At 43.4% G+C, this 26,780-nt stretch overlaps 1 protein-coding gene across 1 annotated transcript in view; it reads left to right on the top strand.

Annotated features, from left to right (window-relative positions):
* The window catches only part of Sh3bgrl2 (SH3 domain binding glutamate rich protein like 2), a 55,240-nt gene that overhangs the window by 11,725 nt on the left and 16,735 nt on the right, over window positions 1–26,780 (top strand). The window contains exon 2 of the mRNA XM_021633299.2: window positions 19,940–20,125. Within this exon, the coding sequence (XP_021488974.1) occupies window positions 19,940–20,125 (186 nt within the window). The remainder of the gene's footprint in view (window positions 1–19,939; window positions 20,126–26,780) is intronic.

The following is a 26,780-nucleotide window of genomic DNA, read 5'->3' as shown; positions in this document are numbered from 1 at the left end:
TTGTTCTCCGAACTCTTTAAGCTTCCGAGAAGAAATTCATCTGATGCAAGTCAGAGGGGGCCTGAAAAGAAAACAGACTTTAGGAACAGAAAACCAGGGTTTGGGATTTGGCTCTGGTACCCCAGCGGACAAGGAGCCCGAGAGGGTCTTTATCTCCCTGTATCTCACAGTCCGTTTATAAAGCCATTAGAGCTTGTTGAAATAGCCACTGTTATTAGTAGGAGTGTCATTTAAGTTTCGTGCAGTAATCATTCTCTCGTCTTCATGATTCTTCGACTTTAAAGAGCTATTAGGATTCAACCGAGGAAAGAATTCCGACTGGATTATGGTCTGAAAACCTCATGTTGAGTTAACAGAGTTTTGGAAATACTGAGCAAATCTGTTTTAGGTGCTGTGAGATGTCTGTGCCACAAAAACATCATCAGGATAGTCTCTTCCTGAGGCGAGTGAAGGAGTCCTGTGGCCTTTATACCTCACCTCACCGTAGCAGCATGGCGCAAGTCCCCCAGAGCTGTGTGGATGGTTCCTCCATCAGGGATTACACCCTTGATGTCTGCACAGCCCCCTGCTTTTCCCAAGTTTTCCCAGCTCTGAACTGTTTGCCATTGTGCTTTTCTTTTAATAATAGAAGTGAGCATGTATGTCTGTCAAAATTGGGAAACCCAAGACTACATTGATAGGTATGGAGCCAGTTTTGTAAAGGACATAATAGACCCAAATGCTCGTTAAAATGTCGGTGGACTCCATTGCTCTGTGTTAACTACCCAACACCCATTTAAACAAAAGCAGTGTGTTCAGACAGTGTGTGTGGGTTGTTATGGGAACAAAAGTAAGCGCTCTGAACATGGTGCCAGTAGGGTGCCGGTCTCGAAGTTACACTCGCACAGAACTACTGCTCTGAGATGGTTGTTCTCAAGGACAGACTTTGATCAGACCCTCTTCCGGGTACTCACAGTGTCACTATTGATATTTTGGGCTAGGTGGCTCTTTCTTGTGTGACAACTGTCTTGTGCATTCTAGCAGTCTGTGTGGATTCTATCTGCTGGGTCACCCTGGCCCCAGTGCCAGACAGCTAACATGTTTCCAGACATACTGAAATGGCTAAGGTAAAAGCACCCCCTCCCTGTTGAGAGTACTGCTCTGCCTATAGGAACAGAGGACAGGATAACATTTCAGCCTAAGAGGACTCAGCTTGCTTTAGAGTGAGCAAGCAGGGCTCAGTGATGTTGTTCCCAGCCAGTACCCCAGGGGCAGGGGCAGGAGCAGGGGCATCTTGAGTTTGGAAACAACCCTGGTTACCAGAGCTCAAAAAGAAAAAAAAGAAATGAAGGAAGAAAAGGGAGGCAGGAAAGAAAGAAGGAGGGAATCTGAGGAGTGTGCATGACTGTGAAATGCCTAGTGTGAGGCTACATAGCTTTCTTGCTCATAACATTGTCCTGGCTCTTGTAGGGGCTGCTGCTATGAGCCACAGGGGTGTAGTTCCAGTGGTTTCTTTTAGTTTTGATTTTGAGCAAGGTTCTTAATGCTTCTGAGCTTAGATTTCTTGTTGTATTATTATTTTTGTTGTTGTTGTTTTAATCGAGGTGTAATGCACATACTGCAAATCTCACTTTTTTTCTTTTAAAGTTTCTTGAGACAGGGTTTATCTGTGTAGCCTTGGCTGTCTTTGACTCGCTTTGTAGACTGGGCTGGCCTCGAATTCACAGAGATCTTCCTGCCCCTGCCTCCCCAAGTGCTGGGATTACAGGTGTGCACCACCACGTCCAGCTGCAAAATTCACCTTTTAAAACTGGGCATTTACTTGGTGTTTAATGTGCTCACTATGTTGTACAATTATTTAATTCCAGAACATGTCATCACCTCAGAAAGACAGCACATGTCCTTTGCCATTCTCTCTCCTTTGCCTCCTTCCTCTTGCTCCTGACAATCACTCACCTGCCTTCTGGCTCCCTGCCTTTTCTGACATTTTGTGTGGGTACGGTCATGCAGTATGGACCCCCTGTGTCTGGCTTCTTTCACTTAGCACAGTGTATTCAAGGTACACCCATGTTGTAGAATATGCTAGCATTCTTTCTATGGCCGATGTTCTGTTTTCAATACATAACATCGTGTTTTCTGTTGGCTGGTTGGTGACTATTTGGGCTGCTTTCACTTTTTTGCCATTATGAATAATGCCTCTATGAACATTTGTGTGTAAGAGCTTGTGTGCATGTGTTTGTGGTATACTGAGGAATAGAATTAGTGGTTTCTCGGGTAAGTCTGTGTTTAATGTTTTGTTACTGCCAAATTGTTTTCAAAATCACTCCATTTTACATTTGTTTTGGCAGTGTAGGGGGTCCCTGTCTCTGCATCATTGCAAACTCCAGTTCTCAGTTGTCTTTTCTTTTTCTTGAGACAAGGTCCCCTGTAACCTAAGCTGGCCTTGAACTACCAGTCATGTCCACCCTTTTTGATATTGTGTGTGGCCAGGCTGATAACCACTACATTACGAAAATACCCTTTTGATATTGTAACATGAAATTGTCATCTGCAGAGTTCACGGTCAAGAACCACAAAATCAAGTTTTTAAAAAAATTACAAAAAATGCTCGTGTTCTAAGTAAACTTAAGATTTTGTGTTGAGCATCTTCATGGCTGCCCTTGGGGGCATGTGGCCTGCGAGGCACAGGTTCAACATGCATGCAGACCATAGAGTTGAAGATAGTCTTGAACTCCCAATCCTCCTGCTTCCACCTCCCAAATGCAGAGATCACAGGCATGAGCCACCACACCTGGCCTTGTCTTCCTGATGTTAGGCATGTTCGTGGTTGAGGAGGGGGATGCTGGTGTGACTTTTGAGTTGACTCTTCCTAATGACCAATAAGGTTGTTTTTTTAAGAAGTGTTTTTGCTTGTTGTTTTTTTTTAAAGCTTTTTTGTAGTTCTGAGTTTTCAGTTTCTTCTTCCATTTCACGTAAACCGCTGTGAATAATGGATCAAACCTGTAAGAGATACATATTTCGAAGTTCTTTGAGTCCTTTGTGCTTATGAGTACTCTGAGTGTCTAGTGTTCACATTCAGTATGCAGAATGAGTGTGCCATGATCAGCCCTCCTGAACTTCAAGGGCAACGTGGGGTCATGTGGAAGCTAAACATAAGCTTATCTGTCCTCTGAGTAAGGCACAGGGACAGATATGTTCACTTGAGAGAGAGCTTCACAGAAACGGTGTCTCTTGAGTTAAGATCCCAACTGTCTTTTTTAGATTCTAGGAATGTTTAAATAAAAGGTTCCAATGGAAAGCTAAAAGACTTTTTCTTCCCCCAAATATTTCATATAAGTTTGTGAACTGGAGTGGATGGGTGTGACTTGCCTGCCTCACGGTGGCCCTTTGCTTTAGACCTGAGACACCCTTTTCCGCTCATATTCTGTATGTTAAGAGCAAGACTGCATGCGTAGTCTCATTTTGACCTTTTACTAGTGAATGCCTGGTTCTAAGAGATAATTAACAGAGATGAGATGATTAATAATTTACCCTTTGAATTCTGTTTTCACTTTTAAGAAAGTCATTTGTTAGTAAGATGAAGTCTCCGTAAGGTTCAGAAAGCCTGACAAAGTCCCATTGGCCCACAATGCTGAACACCCAGATGCCTGGTGCTTGGGCAGTCTGACCTGTTTCTGGGCTCTCTGTGCAGCTTTCTCCCACCATAAATACACCAGCCTCCTCCTCCACCCTGGCTGATCCCATGGTCCTCTCTGTGTTGTCTGTTAACTCCCTATGTGACACCCAGTCCCATTCTTTCCTCTCTTCAAAGCGTAATGCCGGACTGTTTGCCTTTCTGTCCTTTGCCTCTTTCCCTTCTTGCTCTCCAAACTTGGAGGGCTCTTTTCTCTTAGGCTACCTTGCCACTGGTGGGCCAGTTCCCAGGGCTTTCTACCCATGATTTATGGGAATTCTAAGTTTTTCTGGGTCAGGGACTGGTCTGTGGCTCTTTTGTTCTTGCAGATTTTCTATCAGAGAACTTGGCATTTTAATGGATACAAGGAAAGTGTTTCCGAAACATTGTATTATGAGTAAAAAGCTAATCAAGAGTTTATGAACACTCCAGAGAAGAGCAGAAATGAATTTGCAAATAGAGTCTGCTTTGAAATGTAAAGGCTTCAGGGACATGATTTATTTCACTGCTTCTTAAATAAATGGCTTGAAGAATCTGTGTTATGAAGACAGTTTATTACATTATTACTTCTATTTGAGTATTAGTCTTCTAGAACTCCCATGCAGGGTAAAGTTGGAGGCGTGGAAAGGAGGCAGTTGACTTCATTGCCCTCAGGCCTGCCTGCTCAGCTGCCCAGAAGCTCAGATGCCCTGGCTTACAGTGTAATGACAGGCAGAGCTCAGAGCTACTGCTGAGTCAGGTGGTCACTGAGAACTGGCAGCTGCCTTCTAAGGGCAGAGCTGTAGACTTCTGGGGCATGATTTTAGGTTAGTGTGCATAGGAAAGCATCAGAGTTTTACATATTAATGGCCTCTGAGAATGTCAGCATGCCCCATCAAAAAGAAAAAAAAAATCCTGGGTGTTCCAGAGTAGATTAAATCAGGTTGGGTTCAACGTGGTTGGCTCCAAATAGGGAACATATGTTGTGTATTTTGGAAGGACTTCTTAAATGGAGAGTTTAAAGAAGAAAACTAGAACACCACCTCTGTGGTTAGATGATAGAGAGAGCCCCAGTCTCTAGTTCCTGGAGAAGGTTGCTCATTTGTTCTTGACTCAGCCAAGATGGGGCCTCTTCCTTTCAACCTTCGATTGTAATGCTTCTAGACACTCCCTCTTTGTCCAGAGGTAGTTCATTTCAACTTCCTCTTGTTTTGTTTTTGATACTGGACTTGTGTTCTTTGCTTGATCATTAGCTTTAAGCTCTCTCTTGTACTTTCCCCGTAAGGTACATGCATTTCTGCTGCTCATTGTCTTACAGATCAATGAGCCCTGTAGTATCACTTGATTAGAGAGACCTGGGTTTTGCATAGGATGTGATAGTTAGCACATCTAGGAGCTCATCAGCAACCGTGAAAGTCTGGATCCTGAAGACACGGGATTTCCCCCTCCCCACTGTCTGTCTCTTTTGTTCATTTTAATTTTTCTACTCTTGGGTCAAAATGGGTTAGAGAATTTATGGTTAAATTGGTAGAATAAGGCTGAAGATGTAGTGAAGTTTAAGGTAGAGACCAGAATTCAGAAGCACTTGCAAGTCAAAGGTGGCTACCACTTCCACCTGGGATGCAGATGTTAAGAGTTGCCTGTGGGCAGAGCATGTTCCTATGGAGATTTGAGCTGTCCATCAGTGCTGCTGGAGGCAGTTTGCATAGGAGTCCATTTGAAGTTGACAGGTTGTCCTTTTCCCTGGAGAAGCAGTACTAAGCTGGGTATGGTGATGCCACCACTTAGAAGACTGAGGCATCAGAGTGATGAGTCCAAGCCAAACTGAGCTTCATTAAAACATGTACACACACAAACACTAAAACATGGACCCATGTCATGTCATGTCACGTCACATCACATCACACAACACCACACAGTGACCTGAGGAGGGAGGAAGAAACTGATGAGCTGATGGTGGCCAACCCAGGACAGAAGCCTGGTCTACAGAGGACAGGTTAGAGCATCGACACTCCGGTGTGCTAATTTACGCCTGCTGTGGAAATGTGAACAGATCACAGCCTGTAATTACTGTATATAAAACATAATTATGAAAATGATCTGCTGTCCCCCATGTTATCTTTCAGCTGTAAATAGTTGTTAATCAGCTCTTTAGTCACTCTTCACACAGCTACCAGTTGACTGGCTGAGAGATGGGGACAATGAACTTCAGAAACAGGGTTGCAGAACCACTTTTGAAGGTGCTGCCTTGGGCACTGTAGCGTGCTGTGGAAGTTACCGTCGTCAGCAGGATTTCCTCCCAGTGGCAGGGTTTTGACGATTTTAGCAGATTCCGCTGGAACAGCTCCTCCACACAGTATCCTCTAATTAACAAGAAGCACATGTATGAGTTGTATATAATTTGCAGAGAGAATCTTGCCAAATAGTGGCATCGTAAATTCATATTTTATGCTTGGCTGCTTTTTTTTTTTTTTTAAGGAAGTAAACATGTAATCTTGACAGAAAATGTAAAAACAGTAAAAGCCAACCCACCCACATCTTTCTTTTTCTGTTTCTGCTAATGTCACATCACTGAGTGGTCCAGGTTTCAGAGAAAGCAGAGACCAAGCATATTGCAGCCCAGAGGTGAGAAAGGAGACAGCAATACTAAAGTCATCATCCAGAGACCCATAGGATGCACAGGTGACAGTGCTAACCCTATTGTCCAGAGGAATTTATGGTTAAATTGGTAGAAAGGGCCAGAAGCTTACTGGTGTTACTCAGTAGTCAGACTGTAGGTCACGAAATGCCAGGTCATGGTGACTGTGGTTGTAATAGGAGTTTGATGAAGGAGGTGATCTAGTGGGTAGAGTCAACATAAGTAAGGTTTTCATCCTCTCAGTTGAACTTTAGGCCAGGGAGTTCTTTTGGGGAAATGGCCTGCGCATGGTAACAGTAGCAGTTATGACAACCCAGACTTCCTTCGGACATGAGCACATGTCTCTTGGAGAATAAGGTCATCTGTGACCTTGCAGTAAAGCCACCTGAGGGACCCTGTGCATTTGGAACTCGCCATGAGGAATAAGTAAATAGGAGTAAAAAAATAGGAAGGATGGGTAATGAAAGGAGAGTGTAGTTGGGAAGAAGCATCCAAGGAAGACACAGAGGATTCTCTGAACAGTCCCCAGGCCGTGTGGGTGAAGATAGTTAAGTGTGGCAGCTGAGGAGAGTCACTTGGGAACTTCTGTAGCAACTCTCCAGGGTAATTCTAGTTTCTCCACTGGTGTGATGGAAACTGGCAGCTTCCATTGGGTTTTCTTTGTTACTTTACATTTCTAGGTTTTCTTTTTCTTGTTTTATAAAAGTATCATTGTGTGACAGATGGGAGTATTCAAACATAAGCACCACCAAGCTGGTCCTCTCTCACTGAGACTCTAGAGTCTGAGCTGGGCTGGATCTTAGGTGCTGGGGAAGGAAGGAGGGAGGGTAGGTGAGGTCCAGCCCAGATGCAGCCCGAAGCTGGAGTGGTGTCAGAGATCGTTCAAGGGCCAGGCAAATTTTATGCCACACTTTTAGTAAATGCCTGGGAAACCTCCAAGGAGAGGAGAAGGTCACCTGTGCGTCCTGTGGGTCTCTGGATGGTGACTTTAGGACAAAGGAAGGGTCCTTTGGTGACATTTTGACAATGGGAATGCCTTTTTTGTTGGGAGGGGGTTTCAAGACAGGGTTTCTCTGTGTAGCCTTGAATTGGTTTCATTTATAGACCAGGCTGGCTTTGAACTCACAGAGATCCATCTGCCTCTGTCTCAGGAGTGCTGGGATTACGGGTATGTGCCATCACGCCTGGTCCACAATGGGAATAACTTTTAAAAAGGTTCGTAATGAAATAAGGAAAAAAAAAAAGGTTCATAATGTCATTTACTCAGTCTTTGGTTTTAGTTTTTTTGGTCATCTTTGTATATCCACATAAAACCTTTCTCTATTTATTCTTTTTATCTTCTTTCAGTCCCAAGTACTGGAACTTGAACCTAGGGCTTTGTTCATGCTGGCCAAGTGCTTTCCCCAGCCCTGGGGGTGTTTTTTGTTTGTTTGTTTGTTTGTTTTGTTTTTGATGTGTGTGTCTGTTTTTGTTTCCTACTTGTGTGTACACTTATACACAGGTCCATTTTCCGAGGTCAAAGGAGGATCTTGAGTGGGCTGTATCTCTCTCTGCCCCGTTCCCTGGAAGAATAGGGTTTCTCATTGAACCTGGAACTTGCTGTTTAGGGTTAGATGGGTGGCCAACAAGCTCCAGTGACACCCCCCCACCCCTCCACCCCCGTCTTTGTCCATCACTGCACTGGTACAGGCATCTGCAGCCATGCCTGGCTTTTTATGTACCCATGGAGCCTTCTCCTTAGAAACGCTTTCTAGATGCTTTCCCCTTAAGTTTGAACTTTGAATAACTGCCCATTTGAAACTGTGATTCATACGTTGTAGGGCGTAGGTGTCACTTTCTGTCATATCTCCTTGCACCTTGAGGTTGTAAGCACTTTTTATTTGGCACACACTAACTTTGGTGATGCCTGCAGGTGTTTTTATGGAAACAAAGGAGAAGATTTTTGTGTGTTTGAATTCTCTCTGTGTGTGTGGGGGGCATTAAAATGTGATTTTCTTTTTTTTTCTTCAAAACTATATTGGCAGTAGCATCAGATTGACTAGCCTGTGGCCGTAGATCTGAACTAGTCTCTGACTTTTTTCCCCCTTTCTCCCTCTTGAGACCCAGTCCTCTGCTACTTTTTCTTGTGGAACAAAATGTAGTGCTGTTCAGAAAAAAGATATCAGAGTTTTGTACTGAAACCAAACCAGAGATTAATAGGATGGAATATTTCAAAAATAAATGAAAGACAGGCATGGTGACATTTTCCTGTAAAGGCAGCACTGAGGAGTTTGAGAGTTAGTGAGTTTAAGAGAGCCTAGGCCACAAAGCCAGACCTTTAACAAAACTCTGCAAACTAAACAACAAATAAATAAAGTAGTAATGGATTTAGTTTCATTTCAAAGGAAAACAAAAATGCAGAAAGCAGTGGCTGCAAACAATGTAGAATGCAGCAGCCACACGAACTTCCAGACACAAAAGAAAATGTGATTCATGGTCCCGATCAGAATATGGGGCTGGAGATGTAGGCAGTGGTAGAGCTCTTGTCCAGCCACACTCCAGGCCATGGGTTTGAGCTCCCGCAAACAGACAGGGAGTGCATAAGAGGAGAAGGGGGTATGAACAGTAGCATCTCCCAGATGATGACATCAAAGACGCTTAATTATTACTATTTTGGGGAGCCATGTGTTGCTTCAGGACTGTGCACACTGGGTACTATTCAGGGAAAACCTATGTCCTCCAGCATCATAATTGTCTTCTGGTGAACACAGTCAACGTCCCTAGTTGTCACCATGCACCAGAGCGCCAGCACTCCATCTATGTCCTAACAGGCCTCCTAAGGTACTTATTGACCCGCCTTTCCCCATGCCTCTCACATCAGTCTCCCCAGTGTCTGACAGTCACTTTTCTGCTCTAAGCTTGTGTGCAGTCAGCTTGTTAGAGTCTGTATTGAGTGAGACCATGTGGAACTTATTTTTCTGTGTCTTGATTATTTCTTTTAACATAGTGACCTCCACTGAGGCATGTTGAAATGACAGTTCCCTCCCAGTATGGCACACTTGTATTCTATTGTGTCTATATGCCGCATCTTCATTATTCATTCACCTGCTCAAGTGTACTTTGTAAGAAATCCATGTTTGGGAAAGGGCTGACATGAAATCACAGCTCACTATAAGCTTTATTCTGGTAAAAAGCCCTCCAGGCTATGATCCGGTCTTGAGGTGGAAGCCCAATTAGGAGGCACAGAGAATTGTATCAGAGACATGTGATGTGATGGGTCCTTGAAAGGAGAGAGAGGCTTACCTTAAAACATGGAAAGGAGTTTCATTAAGAGAGGTAGCGTAAAGTAAGAGAGTAAGTACGATAGGCACCATAGATGGGGGTGGGGTGCTCAAGGGGAAAACACCTCAGGAAATCCTGTGAACAGAGGCCGTTCCCTGGCATTTACAAGTTTTGGCATGATTTAGTCTGACAGAGCCTATGCAACAAGGGCCAGGAGAGTACACTGATCTTGCAGTTTCAAGGATGAGGGCAGCAAGGCCACAGCACAGCACTGACTTTTAACTCACCGAGAGAGAGAGAGAGAGAGAGAGAGAGAGAGAGAGAGAGAGAGAGAGGAGAGGGAGAGCGCTGCAGGGAGCTTGGCCTCATTTCTCTAGGCTGCCAGATCTGATCTCAGTGTGACAAGCACCTTAAAGGTGTTGGAGGGTTTGTAGTGTTGGAGAGTTTCCTTTTTGACATGTTTTCACCAATATTTGACTCTTGTCTTTTGTGTCTGCTGTGGACAACACCATTCCATTGGCTGAGATTCTGAACAGTATAAAAAGGAGAAGTGGTGGGGCTGGAGAGATGGCTCAGAGGGTAAGAGCACTGGCTGTTAAGAGTTAAGACTATCTTCCAAAGGTTTTGAGTTCAATTCCCAGCTACCACATCATGGCTCACAACCATGAGATCTGGTGCCCTCTACTGGTATTCATGTGTACATGCAGGCAGAACACTATACATAATAAAAAAAAGAGAAGTGGCATAGCCAATAATGTTGTTTTTGTTTGTATGTGTTGCTATATTATTCCACATCTTCACTGATTATTCGGTTCTGAGAGTATTGATCTCTTCAGTCTCTCTTCACTCGTCTATTTACTTGGTATACCAAGCATACTTATTTTGTATTCTGTGTCTAGTGATTTCACTTAGGTATGCTTGTAAGTTCCCCCCACCCCCATCCTCCCCTATTGTTCTCATAACTCTGGTAATAAATGTGTTGTGTGTTTCCTGGAGATATTTATGTAAGTTTTGAGTATTCACTTATTCCTTGCTACTATCTCAAAAGTAGTTTCTTGGAATGAAACATGTTGCTTTTGGCTTTGTATCTTCACATGACATAAACTCTGTGAAATTTAAATTGTTTGACAGAATGGGGAAGTGGTTCTTAGTTTTTAGAAGATGTGTGTTCTAATCCTGCCTGTGCTGTCACTCACATACTGAGTTATTTCTGGTAAGTCACATCAGTAGCCTTTATGTCTTACATTGTCAGATGAGAGAGGTGATTGGTGAATGTTTTATAGGAATATGATGAATGCCTGATTTCTGAGTTGTGATCCAGGCAATTTCACATCCGTTGTTTCTGTAGCATCATCACGTGAAGAAACGCAACATGCAAGACACTTAAGCATGACCCATTCTCCCGAATTTGAGGCCATGTATATAACAAGACCTGTGCAGAGTGAATGGAAGTAGTAGGCTCTTGAGCTGTTCAGAGGATGTCAGTGAAGAGTATCCTTGGCTGAGGTCATGCTCTGTTGGAGGGGAGCCCTTCCTTTGGCCTTGTAGGGAGAATAGTAGGCAAATGCTGAGAAGGCAGGTAGGCATTTGAGGCAAAGGGGAATGGAAAAGAAAACAAGGAAATCCAGGAGGAAGCATGGGTAAGAGAGAGAAGTCATTACATCTAACAGTTGGGACCCATGCTTGATGGGGATCAGTTGTCAACCTTTGAACAGGAACTTCATTCTGTCATCCAAGGAGGCCCAAGAAGGCTCTAGGCCAGTGAGTTGATGTGGAAATGAGGTTTTTGTTTGTTTTGTCGAAACAGGTTTTTGTTTTGTTTGTTTTTAAATATAGCCTAGGCTGGCCTGGAACTCATTGTGTAGATCAGGCTGGCCTTGAACTCAGAGATCTGCTTGCCTCTGTCTCCTATGAGGGAAGCTTTAGTATACCTTGCAGTACAGTCCTGTAGAGTGTCATCAGGAACGGGAGTGCGGGAGAATTGAGAGTGACTTGGGAAAGAGTGACCTGAGGCAAGGAGGCAGGCAGCACAGTGTGAATGGCACTTGGCTGTTGCCCTGGGTGATGGGATAGTGGGATGCTGGAGCGGGCTGTGTCTGTGGAGCTAATGCCATCAAGCTGCTACGTTCTCTCCATAGCTCCAAGAATGCAGGGCACATGTGCTTTTCAGGACTCCAAGTATCGGGTTTGCCAGTGTCCCATTGGCCAGAGGAAGTCACATGACCAACCAGATTTAAGGGAAAGAAGGACAGACTCCACCTCAGGTGGCGTGTGGTTTTTCCTTAGTGTGCAGTTACAGAGGGAGAGCGGGTTTATGGACTTTCTGTTTTTTCTTAATTACTGCAGTTTATAACAAGTTTTTTTTATTACTTTTACAAATTAATAAAAACCTTTCAATACTGAAATAGTTGAAACAAAAAGATGTAGCTTACAATCTTTTATCCTTTAATTTGTGAAATATGGCCATGGAGTAAGTTGGTTTCTTATGATTATAGGACGATGTTTTGTTTAGAAAACAGTGAATTTTTAGCACTCTCTGTGGACCAACAGGTAAAATTTGTAACAGGTTTTATTTGACAACCTGCTCACTGTGGCACAGAGTTAAGAATCTTTATTCTTTTGTCGAATTCTGTTGTAATTTTCCCTAGTCAACTAAAGAACCGCCCATGTTCTGGAACCAGCTATCCGCCCCCACACACACGCCCTCAGCCCTTCACATCCACTAGCTATTTTCTCTATTCACATGCTCCATATACCCCCTATAAAGCCTGTGCCACCGTGTCCTGATCTCTTTTTTATCCCCGCTTAGAGGCAGCCTTTTGAGCCCCTTCTTACCCAGTACAGCCCTTAAGTGAGCCCTGTTTCCTGGTGAGATTTTTGTGGCATTCCCTGGGCCTCTAATCGCTGGGATACCCTTTTGCAGCAACACCCATTCAGTCTGTGTTCTGTGCTCTTTCTCGTGGTTCTGCACCATTACAAACATGCCAGTGGGCATACCCCAGATATGGCCTGCTGTCCTTATTCCAACTTGAGATACAAGAAAAGGCCTTAATTAGTCAAGCATCCACTCCAGGTTAGGAGAAAGGAAGCCATGTGTTTGAACTGTGGGAGTAGGTGAGATAAAGACCTGTTGAATCAAATACCTGTAGCCTATTTTAAGCCATCTAGTGAAGAACCAGCCTGCCTCCATCTTAGGCTTAAAAGCCATCTCATAGTAAAGACAAACTAGGTTCATTCCTGCTTGTGATTAAATCTCTGTTTCTCAAGGATAGGGCTGTGCCCCACCTGTAGCCTTAACTAAAAATGGTTCTGTACTGCCTGTTCCAGGAATGGCAATCAGGTCTTTGTTTCAGAAAGTTATTTATAGCATCTTACAAGCCTATCTTTGTTTCATAAGGTTATGTGACCACCTTATGACTGCCTTGTTAGACACCTCATGACCATGTCTTTGTTTCAGGAGGTTGTTATGACTAACTTGTTATGCTTCTGTTCTGTGCCTGTACCCCACCTGTTTTGCCCTCCAAATCCTCTATTTGGAAGCCCTCTACCCCTGAGCTATAAATGCCTTGTCTTCCTCACAGCCAATGGTGAGCTCTCAAACCCTGCCTTAGGATGAGGCAGCCGGTGTTCATGAATAAAAAATGTTTGCTTTAATTAATTGCTTGCTTTAATTAATTTGGCCATGATGATTTGGGTCGGTGATCTTCTCCCATCTCTGGGATTAACGCTAGAAGTCACTTGGTAGTTTTGCACAAGGTCACATCTTGGGCAGAGGAAGAAAAGTAAGTGTGCTTGGATGAAAGAAACAGTCCAGCAGCGTCTTAACTGTGTCACCCTCCTTAAGTCCCCGTGAGCCCATAGAAAAGGTCCTGGGCTCATCTCACACATGAGGCAACTGAGGCTGGAAGAGAAGCTAAGTCATTTTTCTAAGACTCGCACCTGGCAGGACTCTGATTACAGCCAGGCCAGTCTGCGCCTGCCCTGCCACCCCCAGGTCCTCCCTGTCCTCTGTGTGTGCTTAATTTGTCTGTAATTAAACTTGCTTGCCCACAGTTGTACATATTAAATCTCAATTAAAAAGCAAAACAAAACAAAACCCACACCTCAAATTGATTATGCCTCCTCATTTGCAAGTGAGTCCAGAGGTCCCATAGAGCCACATCAGCTATGCACACTTGGAATTTAAACAAGAGGTGACATGTTGGAAGCCTATGGACAGACTCCAACAGGGCCACTTAATCACATAAATTAACTGTCGTCCTCCTGGGAAAGAACTAATCCTACAAGGGAGTGGAGGCACGAAAGTTTGTTTGGAGGCCACTGCCACCGACCAGGGTCTAGACCCGAGTCAAGTGCAGTGTGATTTATTTAGCCTGTCTTCTGATCCACTCCCTAGAGGTCGAGAGGGCCTGTGAAAGCTACAGGCATCTTTACTTGGATTTCCACGGGTCACTGGGTGAGCATGCCATGTCAGCAAAGCCTGCAGCGTAAGTCCAGACAGCTCACTGCTGGGGCACCTGGGGGTGTGCCGTTAACACTGAGGGACAGACACCGGGACCTACGCAGGTCCAGGGTTGTATAACTGAAAGGGAAGGGTCTGCTGAGCAATGGTCAGGAAGGTTGTTGTCAGTCATGTCTGAGGAGTTTGCTTCAGAGTCTAGAAGCTTTTGGGAAAGCAGTTAAGGGTAAAAAGAGCCCCAGGGTAGCAATGAGAAGCAGACACAACAAAGCTACCTACTTGCTTGATTTTCAGTTAGCATCAATTTGCAAATCTAGCAACAAATTAGTAAAAACAAAGCGCTAAGTTATACTCTTTTTTAACACAGAAAAATAACTTAATAATTCCAAAGTAAGTACAGCCGTCTCTCGTTTCCACAGGACATTGGTTTCAGGACGCATACACAGGAATATCAAAATATACAAAGGCAGGCTGGGCATGGTAGTGCATGGCTTTAATCCTAGCACGTGGGAGACAAAGACAGGCGGCTCTCAGAGGTTCAGAGCGGACCTAGTCTACCAGAGCCCCAGGACAGCCAGAGTTAAATAATAGACCCTGTCTCAGAAAACAAAAAGCAAAGTAATAATTTTTTTGAAGTACTCAAACTCCTTACATAAAGATCTGCATCTAGTATTCGCATAGAACCCACTCACAACCTTCTGTAGTCTTTTAGTTTTTAAATTTTTACTACGACAGCCAGGACTCTGTTACACAGAGAAACCCTGTCTCAAAAAACAAAACAAAAATTAATAATAGAATTTAAACAAAAAAATGTGTAAACAGGAATATTATGCAGTTAAGACTGACTTCTTCAGTAACTGACAGAAGCAATGTCTTCTCTCACATTCAGGTCCAGATGGCTTTGAATCATGGCAATTGTTTATAGTTAGGTAGAAAAGGCTGGGTACACTGCCTTTAAATTCATATAGTTTTAAAATGGAAAAATCAGAGTATTTGAACCACGTTTTATTGGGTTGACTTTCAGTTAAATGGGTTGCTGTTTTGGTTTGAATAGCTTTTCCACTGTGCAGAGCTTGATTGGGGATCTGCAATCTTGTGCTCAGTCATTCTTACTGAGGACCACCTGTGTGGCCAGCCCCTAGGTTTGCAGAATTTGCACTGTGGAAAAAGTTGAGAACAGCAATGAGGAAACAACAGATAAAAGGTTAGTATACGCAGAGCAAGAAATGCCCATAATGTGGTTATAGAGGGCTGAGGCCCAAAAGCTAGTGTTGTTACTCGAAATGTTTGCTTTGAGCTGCCTACGAAGACTTTGTGTGTTCTTTAACAAACACGAGTTGTGTATCTGTTGTGTTCAAGGCACAGTGTGACATACTGTGGATAGAACAGACAAAACTGGCCTTGAGGACTTCATATTCCATGTGAGGGGGAAAATGTGCAGACATAAAACAAGTGCTGGCTGTGGAGAAAAATGGAAGACTTTAAGGGAGAAAGTTAGAAAGTTCTAGAAAGTTCTAGAATGGCTGATTTAAAACCCCATTGGATAAGGAGGGCTCACTGGGAAAATAAACCAGAAATTTTAATATCTCTGTCTATCTCTCTATCTATCTACCTACCTACCTTTTTTTTTTTTTTTTTTTTGAGACAGTCTCATTATGTAGTACTAGCCAACCTAGAATTCTTGACCCAAGTTTCAAACTTGCTGCGGTCTTCCTTCCTCTGTCACTCAAATGCCAGGTGGCTTACCTTATTAGGGGGCTGTTTGTCTAATAAGGAAAGTTCAGGGTAAAGAAAAGATTGGGGTACCATCAGGCTCCTGCTTTCTCCATCATCCCTAGCAGATGGTGTTTGTTTTTACATTTGTGAAGGGTTTTCTCTCTCCAGCTAACCATGTCACAAGGAAGAAGGGAGTGGCGAGGGTAAGCCATATCGTAGCCCAGGCTGTTCTTGAATGCTCAACCCTCCAGTATCAGACCCCTGCATGCCAGGATGGCAGACACAGCCATACCAAGCTAGGGTTTGTCTCTAATTCACATCTCACCAGCCAGAAAGAACTGTGTTGGAGATCAGTTCCTGTTCCAAAGACTGTGGGGGAGAATTGGTTTCTGTAGCTGAGTAAGGGCTGTTTGGAAGCAGACTTCTGTTATTAAAAAGGTGGGGTTAGTTATGGGTAAATAGACATTGTCTGCAATGGCTTCTGTTATAGTTAAGTATAAACAAGTGTGGACTGCATGTACCTTCCTCCTGTGGATGAGTTGACACAGATGGAGTGACTGACAGTGGTCCCACAGTTTACCCTCCTTCAATTTGCCCAGCAATGAAAATGGGATGAGGGGAGGTACTGCTTGTAAAATTTGAAACTTGGAGAGAACAAAATCCTTCGTGTGAAGGACATAATCATGAATACTGTTTATATTTGGATTCTAGTGTCCTCTCCAGTACTTCCTGCTGTCACCTGCCTCCCCCCCCATCAGGCTGGGTTGTTCTCTGTGGCCCTGCCCCCCATGCAAGCCAGGGCTCACAGTTCCAGACCACTGCTGCATCTTATAAACAGCTGATGCATTGTTACTCCTCTTTCTTCCTGCAGCCAGCGTCACAGACATCCTCTGGATACTTGGTCCTTTGGTTAGAGTTCCCCTACCCTGTGTATTTCCTTGATGCACTGAGAAGTATTGGCTAATCTCCTCCAACCTCTATTTCTTTTTTCATGTTTCTGAAAGTAACCTGGAGGTCAATGACAAAATGCTGTGAGCTGGCTTTCTGTTGGTTGGGGAAACTTTACTGCCCCCTCAGGCAGGCTCTGTAAGACTCTAATCTGTTCCTCTGACTGTCTCTTAAAATACATGTCTTCTCCTTAACGTTTTGAATAGTCATATACATCTGTAAATTTTAGATTTTAGAGTAAAGCCCTGGTTCCCACAGTCCTCTCACTGAGTCTTTACTCTCCAGTCCCTCCTGTCTCTCACTTTGTCCCCTCACTTGGTCCTCACTCTCCCAGCACCTCCTGTTTCTTGCGTAACCTTCGAGAGTTTTTTCTTTTCAATATGACAAATATTGTTCACAGATTTTTTTTTCATGAAAAACAAACAAACAAAATTAGCCCTTTCTATACTTTTGAAACCTGTTGATCAGTCTTGTAGATCTGTCCAAGACATTGCTAACAGTTCACAGCAGGGCTGCCTCTGCTTCTGTTTCTGTTTTGTTCTTAAACTGCATAGAACTAATACTATCTCTTTGAAGCACAGACCTGGCTGTGCCTCTTTTTAACAAACAGATCATTTCCATGCTGGCTAGACTTATTACAACTTGACACAAGCTAGAGTAATCAGACAGGAGAAAGCCTCAGTTGAGAAAATACTTCCCCATAAGATTAAGGCTATAGGCAAGCCTGTAGGGCATTTTTAAAATTAGTGATTGATGATGTCTTTGAATTTAAATTTGCTAATGTCTTTGAATTTTGGTATTCTGAGTCATTTTCGCACAGCTTTGAGGTCTTGGCCATAAAGAGGGAGGGCGGGGAAACGTGGACACTCTTGAGACAATGCTCATGGTTTCTGTAGGCTGCTGTGTGGCCTTGTTGAAAGCATATTAGCACAGATCTATCAGCCTGAAAAATACCTGTGCAGTTTGATAGTTGAGTTTCTCTCATAGTGCCTGTTGTGGTAGCACATGCCAGTAGGATGTGCTGAAGAGGCAGAGGCAGGGGGATCACGAGTGGCATTGGAGAAGCACTGGGGGCACTTATAAAGATGTTGTTGTGGACTGCTGTGTCCCCTCAGATGTACGTATGTGTTTAAGTCTGATGTCTAATATGGTGGAATTAGGAGAAAGCTTTTGGGAGGGAAGGAATGGGATTAGTGCCCCAGGGAGCTGCCTTGCGTCTTCTACCAAGTGAGGTCATAGAAAAGGGTTCCACCTGTGACCCAGGAAATGGGCTCTGGCCAGATACCTGTTCTGCTAATGCTTTGATCCTGGGTTTCCCAGCTTCCAGAAGATGAGAAACAAACTTCCCTTTTTCATAACTCAACCAGTCTGTGTTGTTTTATTATAGCAACCAAATAGCAGTGTGAGACAAGATTTCATCGTTCATCTATGCATGGTACTGTTCTGGTAGCAAAAGTTACAAATATACCAAATAACCAACAAGATAATGTACCTAAGTATATTTCATGTACAAACTCATAACCCACAGTAGTCTCCAGCCACTGTGCTGCAGGTAGCATTTGTTGGCGCCGAGTGTTCTGATGGCCTCACAGAACCTAGGATGCCGTGATGTCATACCATACCTCATGGGGTCAGTGTTGCTAAGAACACTTCAGATTCATTCTATGTTGGGTTTGAATTAATATTGAATTAATATTTGTTGCAAGTGCAAAACCTTTTACTGTTTTGTTTTTTTTTTTTGCCACCCCCTAGCTTAGTTATGGGACCCTGTATGAGGGTTAGGGTAATTTTAAGGAGCTGGACTCTATTCCTACTCCTCTGGATTTTGGCATGTGTTTCCTGGGTTGGTATTAGTAAGACGTTAGGCCACTGCTTTGTGATCTCAAAATTCAGGGGATTTTGTAGTCAAGAAGCTGGATCATGAAATAGTGTGCCTACCCAGAAGTGTGCATGGTCCCTCAGGGTAGAGGGATGGTTACAAAAGAAAGATGTAAGGCAGGAGGATGGTACTGAGTGTTTTAAGAGCATACCAGCTGTCAAACCTTGATCAAACACCGGGGAACCACTCTTGACTTTGATTTTCTTAACTGTAAGACAGAAGCAATACAATCACTTTCTTAGTTTTCAAGCTGAGTGAGTAATTTTTACCCCTGGGGTTAAAGTTTCAAACCAAAACAAGGGCATTTCTGAAATTATGTATTTAATGTGAGGGAAAACAGTCATCTTTTTCAGAAGTGAAGATGGCTTCCTTATCTATTTGGACTTACACATGATAATTCTCAGGTTCACGTACCTTGCAAGGTACTGCTTTGCCAGCGTTTATCTGTGTCTGTATAACTGCTCCATCTTGTTAGTCATTCATGGACCCAAGAGCAGAACTGTTTGCTTATAGCCTGTTACAGATTGTCAACCTCAGAGTCATATACTACTGGTGATTTCTAAGGAGTATCTGGAAATAGAGGAGAGGTGGTTTTTTTTCTTCAAGTTTTGGGTTGTTTATTCCTTACATTTTTAAAATGCATTTTTCCAGTCACTTAGAAAAGACAGCCATGTTTTATTTTTTAAATGCTGTGTTTAAGACATTGACTATTGACAGCCCATGTAAATATGTAAATTAGTGGGTCCATGCCATTACATTGAGAAGGTCACAAACATTTGAAGACATGTTGAATGCCGCTGAGGCTGCTGAGGAGCACACCTGACCCCTAGTGACTGGAAAGGGAACTGTGATGGGTACGGAGGGGATAGAAGGGTTAAGACAGTTCACCGTAAGATGTTTGTGGTTTAGTCTCACCTCAAAGTGAGGAGCAGCGGTTCCTCTTGTAAACTGATAAAAGAATTATTACCTGGTCATGATCATAGCATGGGATATCTTAGAGGAATAACAATGTTGCTGCTCTCATTGGTCACCAAAGTGTCCATCTTAGATGGGATATGCCTGGCTTACAAATGGCTAAGCAGCAGGAGCTTCCTGATTGTTAATGTCAGCTTCTAGCAGGGTGGGAGATGGGGAGTGGCCATGGCCTGCTGAGAGCTAAGGCAGTGTTCCATCTCATTTGTCACATCATCCTCTATCCTTGTAGACTGTCAGGGTTGAGCCTTAGCCTTCTGGGATATCCGGGTGTAGGACTCCCTACTGCGTTAGAACTGGCTCAGTCCTGGTCTAGACAGACAGCGAGGGCACCTGTGCACATCTCCTGACTGTGGGGACTCTAGAATAACTTAATCTGCAAACACAGGCTTACTGCATCAGGTAAGCATTTCTCTTTGTTTATCTTCTCTCTAGATCAAGAAGAAGCAGCAGGATGTGGTTAGATTTCTGGAAGCCAACAAGATAGAGTTCGAGGAGGTGGACATCACCATGTCAGAAGAACAGAGGCAGTGGATGTACAAAAACATCCCCCCTGAGAAGAAGCCTGCGCAGGGCAACCCTCTGCCACCTCAGATATTTAATGGGGACCGATACTGTGGAGTAAGTGGCTACATTGTCCCCACACTGTTTCCCTTTGTTACCTATGGCATGATAACCTCCAGTGCCTTTAGGCCCTTTACAGTAAAGGCAGTAACTTCACGCAGCATGTGTTCTGGGTCATAGGCCTAGCACATTAGAGCTCAGAGCAGTTCCAAATTCAGCATCAGACGGGGTTGTTAGAGAATTGTGTGGCATGTAATATGGAGTTCAAGGGTGTCTGTCAGTCATCCATCCTCTCCCTCTTTGCTTTGGAAGGGAAGTGGAGAGCATCTGTTTTTTGTGTTTTGACTTTTCAAGCACGTCTCCTCATTAAAACGTTGGGGGCCAGCATGAAGAGATAATTATTTTTGAATCGTTATTCCCCACTGATAGCTGATTAGAAAGCAGTTCATATTCACAAAAGATTATCAACAGAGGGATTGCCATGAATATCTAAAGTCTGTTTTGGTGCCTTCCTGCTGGTCAGTATATGAGAAAGTATGGTCAGTTTTGTCTGGTTATCCACCTGGCTTGTTTCTTAGGTTAAAAAACAAATCTGAGGAGCTTGTTCCCACTGAGTAGGGTGGGATTTGACATTAGCCACAGCTTTAAACTCTGTACATGCGTGTTTATGTGGGGACCACAGTCCTTTTAAAGAGCTGCATTGTGGCATGTCACAGATGCCTAAGTGTCTGAGAAAGGGGTGATAGTATGTTTGGTGGCTATAGAGGCAGAGAAGAGAGTGGGAACTCGGAGCGGAAAGCTGAGGACCATCTGTGCACAGCCTTAAAGGTCCTGTGATGAGCAGGGTCTTGCACCCGTGACACATGCCTGCCCTGTGTTGTCCATGGCACCTATGGAAAGTTTCCTGTCAACTTAAGCCTCAATGTTTGGATCCTCAAACTCCTTAAACACAGTGATCCTTAATGATCTTTAAACAGACTGAACTCCTGATCTTGCCTACTTGGGACTGCATGTGCACATTCATAGTCTCAGCTTTCCAAGTTCAGTCCCAAGAGTTGTGCCCCTCATCTGCAGACACACCGCCTCAGAGCCACATGTCAGCTCTAGTTTCCTACTCTTTGAGCGAAGGTTGTGACCGTTTCCAAAGCTCTTCTTATATAAGTTATCATGTGAAGATAAAGGTAGGAGCTGCTGTTGTAATGTCATGAGTTTGTGCTTTCTTGGAGAAGTGTTTAGAAACAAAGGGCACACACTGTTCTTGAAGGCCAGTGCTTATGATCTGTCTGGCTTGATGACCAAAGTGAGGGACTAGTTGAAATAAGTATCAGCTGCAGCCCAGAATAAAGCTACAAGGATTGGGTTGGCCCAAAAGGAATTTCGGGTTAGAGCATGGATTTTAAATCATTGTGTCTAGGCTCAAGTGTATCTTTATTAGTCAAAATTAAAAGCACCATAACTGAGCCGTTTTTGCCAATAAGAGAAGTTTGCTTTCTCCCATAGTGTAAAAATCTGTGCTTCAGGGTTTAATGAATTCTCAGAAAACTTTCCCTATTCTGCTGTTCCTAGAAGTGTTCTCTCTGTAAAAAGTTGTCAAGATCCTTGAAGAAGTGAGAGTCAAGTTAATGTGATCGATCGAGCCCAGGTCACTCACCTTCTGAAGCATTGTTTGTGTGACAGGTGGCACGGCACTGATGTAGGGAAATGGGTCCTTTCTGTGGACAGTGCCGGGAAGACTTGCAGCTTGCCATATGTCTCGTCCATTTGTGGAGCTACCTTTTCAGTGTCAGGGACCACCAGCAACTGTGGCCTCTTCTTCTGCTGTAAACTTGGTTTACGGACATGCTTTGGAGCATCTCAGTCCAAATGCTAAGCTGGCCATCACCGTTGTTGTATTGCAATCTGCTTTTCATCACACATCACAATCCAATTGAAAAATGATTTGTTGTTATTTCATATAATTAAGAGAGGACAGTGGTTCAAAATGACAAGCGACTCTCCTCCTCCCTCCCTCCTTTCTCTCTCTCTCTCTCTCTGTTTTGCTGTTTTCTTTTATTTGTGTCAGTTCCTAAGCACCCACTTAGGAAACTTTTTCACCTTTCAGATTTGCTTCAGTGCTAAATGGCCGCCGAATGATCCACACTGACTTTCTCTCTGATAAGAGGATTGGCTAAATTTAGCAGTTGCTCTCAACTGGTCATTGTCAGCAATTATGTTCCTCATCTTCAAGGCCCAGGTCTCCTTTGCAAAGCTTGTTGAAACAATACCCAACTATATGTTTATTAGCAATTCCCAGACAAGTGTTTTGTTATGTTCAGCGGTGGCTCTACCCCTTAACCATCTATTCTGAATTCAAATAAGAAACTGAATTTGCTTTGTATCTGACATCGTTTGTTTCTGTATTATGATGTAAAATAGATGTCTGGTAATAAATCATTAGCAAAAGAAAGGAAAAGAGAAATGGGTGTTAAAGCTATGTGTAACATAACCACATTTACTTAGGAATATATTCCAATATTGAACAACAAATTGCAGCAGTGCAAAAACTGCAGTGCTTTTCACACCAGCCTAACACAAAAAGCCTAACACAAAAGCCTGTGGCTGTTTCTCCTTGGGACAATGCTGGTATTGAAAGGCCTTTGTTTTATTTGTTTGTGGAGTCATTTCTAGACATGGAATTCTAGGTGGGGAAGAATTGTGACTGTTGCTTCATTATCGTCTGGTTTCCAGGGATGTAACTCAGCTGTCCAGGGCCATTTCCGTGTTCCCGTGGGTGTTCGTCGGGTTCTGTGATGCAGAATTGGAAGGCTTGTTGCACACTTGCCCATTCCACATTTGCTTGGTGAATCATCAATGAATGACGTATTTTCTAAAGCTCACTGTTGAGTGCTCAAGAAACTGTAAACGCAGCTTACAGTTAGCACATACTTTCCTACTATTTCCTTTGAAAATTTTCTCCTTGTCCCCATTAATTTGTATATTGGACTTTTAAGAATAACTTTGTGGTGTTTTTATCTTTTCCTTCTATTATCTGCCTCTTGACTTTGTTTCTTCAATGTGTGTCTTAATCCTTGTGGGGCATATTACATCTCACATACACCCTTTTCTTGTTCTGTTTCTTTCCCTTTTCAATATTATGTTTTATGGTGTGATGCAAGGTCAGAACTCAGTGAGGATACTCAATGTAATTTCTTTGAAGTTTTCTTCTGTAGCAACTCTGGTCCTCATCCACACTGATCTCTTCTCCCTCTTCCCCTTTCTCTGTCCTGTTTTTCTTCCCTTTTCCCTTTTCCCCACCTCTTCCTTTCCCCTTTTCTTTTTCTCTTTCTCCCTCTCTTCCCCACTCTTGTCTTGGTGCTTGGATTGGGCTGAGGGCCTTGTACCTCCTGGGTCTGTAGCTGAGGTGCCCCCACAGCCTCTAGTCTGTTTGGTTGGATTTTTTTCCCTAATGCTTAGTTATGTATGAACCTTTCTGTCCATGTATAGAAAGCTATGCGTGTGTCTGCATGTGAATGCAGGTTGGTTCTGGGTGGGCAGTGATGTAGAATAAGTGAGCAGCCTGCCAGCCTACTTCCCGTGGGTTCTGGTGCTGCATCTGTAGGACTTTCTCAGATGACACTTTCAATGCATCAGAGAATGGGCCCTCAGTCTCTTGTTTTGGGAACATAGTGCTGCAATCGCTTAGCACCAGCAGAGTGAGGGAGTGAGTGGGAAGGTCTCTGTTATATATTTTATGTAACATCTCTTTGTACTCTGTTTCTAAAGTGCTTTTGCTTCCAGAGCACATGCCTGTTCATTATAGCTTTTCACTCCTTAGAGGAAGGTGAGGCCCCTCAGGACAGAACTGCTGTTTATGTAGTCTTCCCATTTCTGCTGCCCAGGCCCTTCACAGTAGCCAGGGTATGCACTGACCAATGGCTTGGAGGCTGCAGCTCGCTCCTCTGCTGTTGCTGCCATTGCACACTGAGGCACGGCTGTTCTCTACTTTGTCACATTCACCACCCTCTCCCCATCCACTGCCTGCCTCTGTTGAGGTTTAGGCTGCTGATGCTTCGAGCTGTGTCAGAAATGAGCTTCCATTTCTGGCTTTGAAGTCCTTGTTTTGTCAACCTTTTGAGAGAAAGGTGCTGGAGACACTGTTGCTCCTGACATGGTAAGCAGGCTACAGCAGGTTTAGAACAGGGGTTTGAATCCAGTGAGTAAAGGACTGTAATGTTATAAAATAACATTGATTCTTATTTTTTACCTCTTTCTGGCAGCTAAGCCTCTCTGTTCCTTTGCTCCACAGGGGGTATGGGACTTCTTCAGGTAGGCCATGTGGGAGTTGGCGTTCCTATTGATTAAACACTGCCAGATCAATGGCTGCTCCTCTGCCTCAGCAGCAAAAACCCCAGGTGGAAGTGGCAGCAGCTACTGCCTAGTGTCCTGTCATCTATCAGCTAGGGAAGAAGTGTTAAAGACGATGTCTGCTCTTTGACCTTCACAGAGCATCAGAGGGACAACTAATGGTAGACTTCGTGTCTCTATCTACTTCCGTGCACCTTGTTTCCCAGTGGTGGTTGATAAGGGTCTCATCTTGTGGACACTGTCCTGTTGCGAGTGACACACAGTCTGTGAAGTCTGCTGAATCCAGGATTCCCTAGAAATGCCTTACTTTGTTTTAAATGGGTGAAATCTAGTTCCTTGGTGACCAGTGTGGATGCGTGACTCCCCTCTGTTTAGGATATGGATGTCCTGTCTCCCAGGAATTCTCCGCCGCTTGAACAAGCTCCAATGACTGTCAGTTCCTTCCTGGAAGTGAGGAAATGATGGAGAAACAGGGGGTACTGTTGAAGGCTCATTGCAGTAGTGCCTGTGTAGGAGGTTGTGCGGGCCTGGCGTAGCTGAGGCTTTTATAGCCAACCAACCCTGGTGTGTGGCCTGAAGATATTCTTTGCCTTCTGAGGCAACAAGAATTCCTCCTGTTTTTTAAACTGTTTCTCCAGCTGTGATTTTTTTTTTCAACTGGTGTTATACCGCCATAAATTTCTTCCAGCAGCCAGTATCCTTGTCAAGTATTTGCAAACAAGACTCCAGTCTGGTGCGGCTCTGCTAGCTAGCCCCACTGCTCTTGATTCATTGGGAGGCAGGAATCAAGGGATGGGACTGGGTCCTCCTGAGCCTCCCAACAATGAGGCATTTGATGTGTTTTAATGTCTGGTTTGGAGGAAAGCTGAGCCCTCACGTTTGAGGTTTTAAGTCGTTTTCTCTCTCTGAACTGACATGTGTGTAATGTACTAAAAATGAGCTTGCCTCTGTACCAGAGGGAAAGCATTCCCTCTTTCATTCATCTCCTTCTTCCCTGTTAGCTCACAGATGGTTTGGATCATCACATATGTTTATTTCTTGTTAAAAACTTTTTTTGTGTAGTGAAACACATAAAATTTACCATCTCAGCCATTTTGAGGTATGCAGTTCATTGCTGAACTTATTCTCATTGTTGTGAAATAGATCCTTCGACATTGTGCCTTGCGGAATTGGAATTTTAAATCCCTTAGGCAGCAACTCCTCTTTGCACCCTCCTTATATGGAATATTATAGTATTTTTCCTTATGAGTATCTTCTTTTACTTAACATAATATCTTCAAAGTTCATCCATGTTGTGCTCTTCAGTCTAAGGCTTCATATCATTTCATTATATTTATGTCTCACATTTTATTTATTCATTCGTCCATCATCAGTCTTTGGGTTGCTCCTACTCCTGTGTCATTTTGCGTAGTGCTGCTATGCATGCAGGCACTCAAGAAATTCTTTTGAGATTTTGCTTTCAGCTGCTTTGGTTTATAACTGGAAGTAGAGTGGGATTTCTAGATCACATGGTAGTTTTGGATTTATTTATTCTTCCATTAATCAATCAATCTATCATCTGTCAATCATATATCTATATAGTTTGGGGAATAGGCAAAGAACCCATTTCCATGCTGTTACAAAGAGTGCCAGGAAGTTTCAGCTTTTCCATATTTTACCAACATGCCTTATTTTGAGTGTGTGTGTGTGGTGAACATTCTCATGGGTATGAGGTAATGCCTCACTTGGATTTGATTTGTATAACTTCTGATTAATTTGTCATCAGGTGACGTTGCCCCTGCTCTCTGTTTACAGATTTTCTCTTGAGGAATGTCTGTTCAATGCCTTTCCCTCCCTCTCTTTCATTTATTACTAAGTTTTGCTGTTGAGTTGGGCTGTACTTTATTTATTCTGCATCATCATCCTTCAGCAGTATCTTTTGTTGACTTTTCACATTGTGGATTGTGCCTTTCAATGAATGAAAGTTTTCCAGTTTGATGTACCAGTTGTCTGTTTCTTTGCATCTGTCTGCTGCACATGTGTATAATTCCTCTCTGAGTTCTGGGGCATAGATTTAATTAGGTCTTTAATGTTCTGAGATAACTTTTGTCTTACTAGAAAAATGGAATCTAACTTTATTTTTGTTGTACAAGGACATTGGTCTTTCCGGTACAGTTTATTTAGAGAACCATCCTTTCCCTTCTGAGTGGTATGTGTCCTCTCATGAGAGGGTATATTTATGGTTTCTTTTGGGCCTCCCTGTTCTATGTGGCTAGATAATATATTTTTCTTTTCACCAGTGTCATACTATTTTGATTACCATAGCCTTGCAAAATAGTTTGTTCAGGAAGTATCTTTTCCTAAATTTTTTGGCAGTTTGGGCTCCTTT

This window comes from Meriones unguiculatus, chromosome 6, assembly GCF_030254825.1.
Source record: "Meriones unguiculatus strain TT.TT164.6M chromosome 6, Bangor_MerUng_6.1, whole genome shotgun sequence".
Classification (NCBI taxonomy): Eukaryota; Metazoa; Chordata; class Mammalia; order Rodentia; family Muridae; genus Meriones; species Meriones unguiculatus.
This window is presented reverse-complemented; position numbering and strand designations above follow the sequence as displayed.